The 10,116-nt window shown below is 46.9% G+C and overlaps 1 protein-coding gene across 1 annotated transcript; it reads left to right on the plus strand.

Annotated features, from left to right (window-relative positions):
* Positions 1-959: 959 nt before the first annotated feature.
* ALDH2 (aldehyde dehydrogenase 2 family (mitochondrial)) lies at positions 960-9,808 on the plus strand. Its single transcript, XM_009572357.1, has 12 exons — positions 960-1,067; positions 2,439-2,579; positions 2,853-2,932; positions 3,478-3,589; positions 4,480-4,608; positions 5,106-5,219; positions 5,600-5,702; positions 6,434-6,618; positions 6,972-7,136; positions 7,446-7,603; positions 8,376-8,490; positions 9,501-9,808. The coding sequence occupies exons 2-12, from the start codon at positions 2,505-2,507 to the stop codon at positions 9,531-9,533; spliced, it is 1,269 nt and encodes a 422-aa protein (XP_009570652.1). The 5' UTR covers positions 960-1,067; positions 2,439-2,504; the 3' UTR covers positions 9,534-9,808.
* Positions 9,809-10,116: the final 308 nt, after the last annotated feature.

Genomic DNA, 10,116 nt, shown 5'->3' on the forward strand with positions numbered 1-10,116 from the left:
AGCCGGACGTTTGGGCCCCAAGCCTTGCGTTGCAGGAAATCCTGCTGGAAAAAAGCAACTGTGGGTGCAGCAGCCGGTGCGAGGCACAAGGCATGTGTCGTGCTGCCATCGGGCTTTATCCCGATCCCTGCGGTTGTCGCAGCTAACCGCTGCCATCGGTGCAAACAATCTTAAGGAAAAAAAACTATGCCAGAGGGCACGCGAAGGGAGGGGAAGGTGCCGGGCTTGATACTGGTTGCCTACATAGATTAGAGCCTGTGCCCCTTGCTCAGCAGCCCTGAGGAAAACACCGTCCCGTCTGTGCGAGGTGCTGGTGGGGAGCTAGCATTCCTCTCCCCGGCCGCCGAGCCAACTCCTTCCCAGCGGCCGTGACAAGGCCGTTGGGGGTTGGCTGAGCGATCGGCAAGTTCTTGGCAAGCACCGTGATCTTTGCACTGGCACTCTCTTGCCATGGACCTGAAAAAACAAATTCGCCCTTACTGAGAAAGAAAGAGTTGGTCAAAAGCTGCTGTTGACGTCTGGTTCGGTTTCAGAACAGTATATGGGGAGCTTAAAATCAGCTAATCGGGGAAATGTTGCCAAAAGCTCTAGTGCTGTGTACGAAATCAATTGTATCCTCCGTACCTGAAGCATTTTACCACTGTTCGGTCTCCTGAGGCTCCTGGTATCCCTGCGCAGCTCCAGCCGGGCTTCCAGGTCTTGCAGGGAGCTACTGAGACAGGAACCACTTCCAATTCACGTGCTGTTTGCTGAGATGTGAATTCTTTGTATTAGCTTGAGGCTATGTCTTTTGTTGTGTACTTTTAGGCTAAAATATCTCCTTCATATTGGTGCAGTTCTGGAGCCCACACAAGTTGAGTCGCCTTTAATTAAACAGTCTGCCATCAGACAACTAAATCTCTTACCGATTTCACCTAGGTCTGGCTCTAAGGCTTAACACTGCTTTGCTTTTTTCATTGCAGATTTTCATAAATAATGAATGGCACGATGCAGTCAGTAAGAAAACCTTCCCTTCTATCAATCCAGCAACAGGAGAAGTTATCTGCCAGGTTGCTGAGGGCGATAAGGTAAGCATTCCCTTGACGAGATCGGTTTGTTTTCCGCGTGAGCAGGTACACAGGGATTGCAGAAGACGACACTAACTCATCTCTCGCCTAGGCAGCTCCGCCAAGTGCTGCGTTTGCAGCAGTAAGCGTCTGACCTATACAAATACCACATCGAGTGCTGCTTGTGTTCTTCCTTGACTACTGCTTTCAACAAAAACCCTCAGGCTTTGCCTCTTACTGGTGGCAAGCCAGAACTGGAAAGGGCAAAGAGGAATAGATGTGGTGTGCAGTGGAGCCTGAGTTGGGAGGTTGGGGAGCAGTCATGGGTGGAGGTTGCTATGGCAGGCAGGGATGAAGGCAGACACCTTTGTGGTCCTGTGGGTGCTGTGCTGGTAGTGTGACCCAGAGTCACGGTAGCAGGGGAGACAGAAGGTCAGGATTCACTTGAAGAGCCCCTTTCTGCTGTACACATGCAGTGGGAGACCGTCCCCAGTCCTAGGAAATTAAAAAAAGAAAAAGAGAGCGCGATGGTGGGGAATAGAGTCATGTAATCATCCCATGCCTTATGCAAGGCCCTCCTAGGAGTCTGAGGCAGAGCTGAGGTGTTGTTTCCCAACAATTTTGGGTTCTTCCTACAGTCTGGAAACTTGTCTGTATTCCCCAAGGGAGGGGTGAGTGAGGGAAACCCTTTGTTGTTTGCTTGTCCGTGGTAGACTGGCTTGTCCTGGCGAGACCATTACAGCAAGCCAGAACAGAGAACCAACTAGAAACAAGTTAATGCCCTGACAGGACAAAATGATGAATTAGAGATACCTGATCAATGAAAAAACTCCTTTAGACTGTGCTGGCGAAACCAAATCCTGAAAAAAGCAGACTTCTAGAGCTTTTTCCATGCCTTGTTCTAGGATGCAAATATTAACCCAGCAGATGACATTGCAGAAATAACTTGACAATATTTGCACTCCGCATAGCTGAAATAACAGAGAGTATAAGCGCGGGCGGAGGTGGTGGCTGCGCAGCTGTTGCGCCCATCTGTTTCACTGCAACTTCTGCTCCCTCTTCCCCGTGGATGCCGACGGGGCGAGAAAGCTGCGGCCGTGCTGCTGTGCCGCGCTGCCCAGGTTGATGCTCGTGGGGCGAGTAGCCCCGGGGCCGCAGCCCGTGCGCTCCCCTGCCCTGGGACCAACGAGTGTCTTGCAGTGAGGCAGCTGCCAAGGCTGCAAGTTCTTGCCCCCGAAAAGGCTGGCGCTAGCAGCCAGTTGTGCCGTCTGGCTGGAGGCTGTTTTCTCCTGGAGACCAGAGAGGGCTCCGGCTGTATTTTGAGAGGGGGGCTGGGAGCCGAGTGGGGGCTGGTTCCTCCTTTCTCACCCTCTTGCCTGGACTCCTCTGCAGGCAGACGTGGACAAGGCCGTCAAGGCAGCCAAGGCAGCTTTCCAGCTGGGCTCGCCTTGGAGGAGGATGGATGCTTCTCACCGGGGGAAGCTGCTGAATCGTCTTGCTGACCTGATCGAGAGGGACCGGGCTTACCTGGCGGTGCGTATCGCGCTCTGTGGCTGAGCTCTCTGCTGCGATCCCTAACTTTGGGGAGAGGGAGGCAGAAACGGGTGGTTTGTGCCCATTGGGTGTGATGGGGGCTTTAAAACTGAGAGAGACAGCTACAAAGGATGGGGAAGTAGTTTTGGGAAGCTGAAAGCAAAAAGGCCAACATGCAGAACTGATCCGAATCGCAAACTGAGAATCGAATCTAAATCTATATGCGTGACTTTCCCCACCTCGTTCTTCAGGCAATCTCATTGTCTTTTGTAGGCGCTGGAAACTCTGGATAATGGCAAACCGTACTCCATCTCCTACCTGGTGGATTTGGACATGGTAGTCAAATGTCTCAGGTAGGCGTGGGGGCTACCTGACAGCGCAGTGACTCTTCATGCTCCACGCTTGTGCTCAGCTGGCCCATGGTAGCTGAACCTCTGCTCGTGCAGAGACCAGATGCCTCTGATTCAAGTGTTGTGGGTGTCAGGGCTGATCTGACCTGTTGGTTTCATTCGGCCCATAGCAGGGTGTCAGAAACCCTGTCTTCTTCTATTTTTATTTTTTGTTAAGAATGAGGCTGTAATTCCTGTGACTTCCCAAAGGATTTTTGTTAGTATATTTCCTTGTTGCTATATACAGGACTCGCAGTAATGGAGGTGATCTGTGTTACAGCACAGGAATGACAGAATGTATGTTATGCAAAGTGCTGGCAAATGCAGAGAGACAAATGTTTGTATTTACTGTCCATTCTTAAAATCACCTGTTTGGGAAATATTTGTATTGGTATGTGTTTTATGAAGTGAGTGAAGAAAGGAGGAAAGCAAATAGCTGGAGGAAGTCTCTCTTATTTTCTGGTGACAGAAAACGTTACATTCAGTGACCAAAACTTTATTGTTGCTAGATACTTTGCAGGTTGGTCAGATAAATTCCATGGCAAAACTATCCCGCTAGACGGAGACTTCTTCTGTTACACAAGACATGAGCCGGTAGGAGTTTGTGGACAGATAATCCCGGTAAGTAAAACGTATCAGTAGTTCCTGCAGCATTTCAAGAATTCAGTGTTACCATGAAGAGTTGTCTTAAAATGCAAGTTGTTATCTGTTGCTAACCTCTGCTTCCTCTGGTGGAAAGAAAGTTACGCTTGCACCAGTCGGGAGGGCTGTTACTTTGCTCTGGCAGTACAGAACTACTTGTTGATTTCATGGGATCTGAGTAAGATTTACTTTGTATCTGCTGGAAAAAAAAAAAGGAGAATTTAAACCCCTTTATAGGAGTTCTCTGGCTCAGAACCACAACTAAGTTTAAGCTACTACCTAGCATTAAAACCAAAATTCTTTGTGGTGACGAAATAGAGAACTAGCGTGCAAAATTCAGCTTTATGTACGTGATCTTATTTCTGTAACTGGTAGAAAGCGTAGCAAGGTGGTTTGTGAACAACAAAGCCATATTTATACAATGATCTGTGGATAGTTTTACCTCTTTATAGGAGTAGCCAGATTCTGGTTGTTGCATACTGTATTTGCATATTTTTCATATTTGCATTGAGCAAGAACTGAATGTAAACGCCTCACTGGTCTGTGTACGCTGCTCTGTCATTACAAACAGGCTTTCTTTCGAAATACCTCAAAAGAGTGTTTAATAGCTAAACTGACAGTAAAGGTTAATTCCAAAAAAAATTGGATTTTTGCAATGGTGTTGGGAGACCTCACACTTCAGAGTATGGTTTTCCTGGACAAGCAGAAGGCAGTGCTTGAAAAGGATCCAAACATTGAAGAGCAGCTAGGGAAGGATCAAAGACTGCTTCCATAGGTGCTGCAGCTGATTTGAATGAAGCTCACTGGTTACTTATGGACTAATCGGAAGCTTTCAAGTTCAGACCAGCAAACACCTCCTTGTTTTTCAGTGGAACTTCCCGCTGTTGATGCAAGCATGGAAACTGGGGCCTGCCCTGGCTACTGGGAACGTGGTTGTGATGAAAGTGGCGGAGCAAACCCCCCTGAGCGCTCTCTACGTGGCTAACCTGATCAAAGAGGTGAGCGAACAGGCTGGGTTTCCATCCACTGCCTCGCTATCGCTGCTGGAGTGCAGTGTGATGCAGCCAAACTGGTGAGCTGCGAAGGGCACGTGACAGGAACAGAGAAGGGCTGTCTGATCCGAAGAAAGGCTGGATTGTCTTGGGTATCTTAGCATTTGATTTAGCAAAAAAACCCCCTTGTCCTTACAAATGCGTATGCAGAGGACATAAATCTTGATTAGGGAAGGACTCTTTATGGTTCAGTTAAATAACAAACTTCAGGGTGATTAGAAAGCTAATGTATATAGCTCCAAACTATGCTTAGGATGCGGGGAGGAGAGGAGTTGTCCTGGTTCTTGCAAACTGAACATTAAAACTAAAGTCCTGGGAAATTAAAGTGAAAAGGCTCTGTTCTTTGTAGGAGGCCTACTGAAGCATTACTAGCAGATGAGGGTAGGTGAAATCCTTGATTTGTAGAAGGAATAACGTTGCGCTCTCCTGCTGTGAACCGGCAGGCTGGATTCCCACCAGGCGTGGTGAACATCATCCCCGGCTATGGGCCCACTGCCGGGGCTGCCATCTCTTCCCACATGGACGTAGATAAAGTGGCCTTCACCGGCTCCACGGAGGTAAGGGAGTACCTTAACTTTTAAGCCCTTGGGATATAGAGGATATCTCATTGCTCTAATACCTTTTCTGTATAAAATACTGGAGGTGCCTTGCCTTCTACACTTCTTTTTTAAAAATACAGCTGAATTCAGGGTGTGACATTTATTTTACTTTACATAAGACTCTTTTTAGGTGCCTTCTTTAGAGTATTTCCTATTGTTTCCCTTAAGCTGCTTCTTACTAGAGGTGGAACTCTGGGCAGACTTCAGTTGTTCCCTTAAAGCCCTGACAATGAAGGGATTATTATTAAACTGCTGACTGACATCTAAAACCAGCCGCCCTGCCAGGTGGTGCTGTATGTAGGAGTTAATTCCTAATACCTGTTCTTCTCACGATGCAGGTTGGGCATCTGATCCAGAAGGCTGCAGCAGAGAGTAACCTAAAGAGGGTGACACTGGAGCTTGGAGGGAAGAGTCCAAATATAATCATGTCTGATGCAGACAGTAAGCACCTGCTAGCGTAATATTTGATCTGTACCTTTTACATCGGCTTTCTGCAAGCAGAGCTGGAGGGGAAAGGAAACCTCTCCTGTGTTGTGTGAGTCTCCAGCTCTGACACCAGCTGGCTGTTCTCACCCGGTGACGTCTCTGTGCCTCCTGCTTTAGCTGCCGTATTTATCAGCGCTTCTTCACTCCCACTTCTTTCCCAGCGCTGTGAAGAAGTTCAGTTATCAACAAATGAGTATTGTTGGAGTATCTTCCTTCGGTCTTCTCAGTCCCATTTTTGTTTTCATTTTCTTTCTGTCTTTCTCTTAGTGCATACCACTCTCTTCTAGTCTTGTGAAGTTCTGGTTCTCTCATCTCTTGCATATAGACCATTTTTGGTCTTGAGCCAACATATGTGCTTTTATATGGCAGTAAGGAAGGAAATTCTTCTAGATCTAAAATAACTTGTCCTTAATACCTGATAATTTCAAATGAGAACTGTAATCTGCCTCAGATTAGATTTTTTTTCTCTAGTATGGAGTGTATGGAGTGCTTTAATAGACCTTCATACTAATTAAATCTGTACGCAGCTTCTGCCCTACCAAAGCATGGAAAATGCCTGTCAAGTGAAAGGACTTTGTATCACTGATATTCCAGCAGTCTGCATGATAGTTGTTCAAACGGAGTCACTTATTGACTCTGGTTGGTTTTGTTTGCTTATGTGTTTTCTCTCCTCTCCCCAATGTTAGTGGACTGGGCTGTGGATCAAGCCCATTTTGCCCTCTTCTTCAACCAAGGGCAGTGCTGCTGTGCTGGATCCCGAACGTATGTCCAGGAAGACATATATCATGAGTTTGTGGAGAGAAGTGTTGAGAAGGCCAAGTCCAGGGTGGTTGGAAACCCGTTTGACTTTAAAACTGAACAGGGGCCTCAGGTAAGAGCAGGAAATGTCCTGAACTGTTATCTCATTAAATAGTCCTAATCTTGAGTCATTGTACATCAGTAGATTAGAATGAAAGGTATCCTTCGGTCTCTTGCTTAATCTCCTTTGAACTGTGCTCATTACCTCCTTGCTTGTGCAGGAAGGAGAAGTTAATTAACAGCTCTGATTATTCCAAAACCTCCACTTGATGCTGGCATTTAAAAATTATCATCTCCCTTTGAAGCTGGCTTCGCAGTCTGCTGGAATGAGGAATTGCTAGAGCACAGTCGCATGCAGGTTGTAGTCGAATCTTTTTTTACTCCCAGTAAAGGTGAGGCTGATCTGTCTCTCCTCATGGCTCTTAGGTAGATGAGGAGCAGTATAAGAAAATCCTTGGTTACATTAGTACTGGGAAGCGTGAAGGAGCCAAACTGCTGTGTGGTGGCAACCCCGCTGCGGACAGAGGCTATTTCATCCAGCCAACTGTCTTTGGCGACGTGCAGGACAACATGACAATTGCCAGAGAGGAGGTGAGACCTGCGGAGCCTTTCTGTCTGTCAGCCTCTCACTTCTTTGTCATTTTGCCCCCTCTGATGCAAAAAAGCACAGGTCTACAAGAACTGGATGTTCATGAACTGCAAAACTCGGTGATTCTTAGAAAGTTACCACATTAAACTTCCCTCCAGATTGCATCCTGGAACTTCATAATACGGGAAGTGATACTTTGAATTTGATGTCCTGTGTGACTTATAACATACATACATAACTCCAGCATCAACCATAGTCTTCCCTGTGATCAATTTACACAGATTTTCACATGCTCTGTTTGGATTTTGCAGATATTTGGGCCGGTCATGCAGATTCTGAAATTCAAAACAATTGAGGAAGTCATTGAGAGAGCAAATGACTCCAAGTACGGCCTAGCAGCAGCAGTCTTTACAAAGGATCTTGACAAAGCAAACTATGTGTCGCAGGGCCTGCGAGCTGGAACAGTTTGGTGAGCCTTGACACTGCCTTCTCCCTGAACTGCTGCGTTTAGCTTCTTTGTGTGCTGCTTCTTATTAAGCTTGCTCTTTGATAGCCTGTCTCTACTTTGGATCCAATTTTATGTGTACTCCACTGAATGTAATGTCAGACCTTCAGCTGTAATGCTAACTGTTGGTAAAATTTAGGTATATTAAGCTTCCATGCTCCCACTGTGAATTAATGAATGGGATGGGGGAAAAGAAAACCCAGTATTGCAGCTGGCAATGACAGCAACTGCTGCAGGGCTCTGAGTGCCAGCAGTGATTAGATCACCACGCATGTCTGTGCGGTCTTGGCTGCTGCAGTGGATGTCCCTCTGTGTTCTGAGGCCATGCTGAAGACTATGCCAAAGTCAGTACTTCCACACCAGTTTACTGTTCTAGCACAAGAGATTTTGGAGATCCAGTATCTCACCATCTTTTTTTTTTTTTAATGGTACTGAGTGAACAAGTATGTGCTTTTGGTATCTGTCCTCTGGAGGTGTGGGTGGCAACCTGGGCGCTTGGTCCTGTGATAATAAGAGATGTGAATCGACTTCATGATGATGTTTCCTGGTTGCTGAGGGTGAGGTTCCAGCATTGATTAATTCTGTTGGCTGAAAGAACTGACAAATACGGAAATTCTGCCTAGAAATTCAGCTGTCCCTCTGTTCTAAACAGCCGAGATGTCCATTTGCTGCGAAAGGGCTCTTCCATTAAGCAGTTCTGAAACTGCAGGTGCCTAACTCTTGGTTTCCTTTTCAGGATAAACTGCTACGACGTGTTTGGTGCACAAGCCCCGTTTGGCGGCTACAAAGCTTCTGGGAATGGGCGAGAGCTGGGAGAATATGGTCTGGAGGCGTATGTAGAGGTGAAAAATGTGAGTATCCCTGTATCCAAGGACTTCCCAACCCTCTGCCCTAGCTCCACGTTGTATTTGTGCCTGTTGGTATAGGCTGGCCTGAGAGTTGCAATTCTTCTAATGCTTGAAACAAATTTGGAGCTGCGCTTCTGAAGTGACCACAGACACAACTCCATGTAACCGTATTTTAAACAGAATAAAGCCTTGCTTTATACTGCTGAGGAAAACAAGGATATGTAACCTAATGGATTACCAATTGCCTGCACCACTGGGACTGTTTAGCTGTTTCTCACTGTAAAGAATGCAAGTGTATGGACTTCTCCGTGAGTTTATTTTGTGGAGAACAGAAAGAGCATGTGCTGGGGGTGCATGCCTGTTGGGTAGAAGCTTCTGCAAGTATGAACTGGCAGATGAACCCTGGGCACTCATCACTCAAGAGGGGGAATCTGAGCAGTGACCACCAGTACTTAATGCCGCTCTCTTGAGTCGATACGCCCTTGGGTCCACGTGCGAGACCAAGGTTCCTGGTGTTAGGCAATCCCGTCACCGCAGGCCTGGGTAATTTCCTGTAAGACAAGGCAGAAGGGCTGTCACACTCTCTGCTTGCAGCTGCAGTGTCTAAAGGGTGACGGAGCTCTTGGGCAGAGGTGGTGAGCCCGTGGCCCGGGAGTTACAATACACCAAAGTGCATAAGGATTGAGGGCTTCCAGCTTGTGACTGGCAGGGGGCTGATTTGGTACAGGAGCTCCAGGTGAGAACAAACAAGTGTGCCCGCTCCCACCTCTCAAAGAGCAGTGGCATCTCTGGAGATAAGCCGTGAGCCAGCCTTCGAGCTTTCCCCCTCTCTTTGAGCCTTCCAGATAGGTCTCCAGACCGAGGTGATCCCAGTCACTGCCTGCTGACTGGGATATACTGTCCTCTGGTTCTGAGTCTCTTCTGCAGGATGCTGCTGCCTCTCGGCCTCCAAGTGAATATAACTGAACAGTGTCTCCAGGAAAATAACTTGTGACTGTTCTGTTTTTTCCTAGGTGACAATCAAAATTCCACAGAAAAACTCCTAAAGGACAGCAGCTTCTCCATGTGTTTGGAAACACCTATGCAGCTTTATGAGATACAAAGCAAGGAAACCTCTTTGTAACAGACACAAAACTTAGGTGGAAAATACGTAGCTCTGCGTTAAGAAATGTTTCTTTAGAAGGTGCCTGAAGGAGTTTTGTTAAAAAATGCTACTTGGCTTTATCTTTTTAAAATACCAAATACAGTCAATTGAGTACTAATGCATTACATGGGTGTACTCGTGTTGCATCCGTATCTGATGAATATGCTTTTTTCCAAGAAATCATTTAAATGCTTGTCTAGTCTGCAGTAGGTTTTACAGTAATTATTTGTTGGCTTACACAGCTAGCTCTGTACTCCTTGTCCTATACACCTAACACATTCATCCCTCTTCTGTAAGCAAAGTGAACCAAGACTCAGTTGTGTAACCGAGCCGGAGAGCAACCTCTCGGCGTGAATCTGTGAGGTAAAAGTTTGTTCTGGGCTGCTCCCACCTGCTCTCGTTGTATCTACTCACAATAAACATTCTTGTCTTAGTGAGCTGCGGTGGGAGACACCGTGTGGTCATTAGAGCAAGACCTGCGCTGG

The sequence above is a fragment of the Fulmarus glacialis genome, unplaced genomic scaffold (genome assembly GCF_000690835.1).
Source record: "Fulmarus glacialis isolate BGI_N327 unplaced genomic scaffold, ASM69083v1 scaffold2752, whole genome shotgun sequence".
NCBI classification, from domain to species: domain Eukaryota; kingdom Metazoa; phylum Chordata; class Aves; order Procellariiformes; family Procellariidae; genus Fulmarus; species Fulmarus glacialis.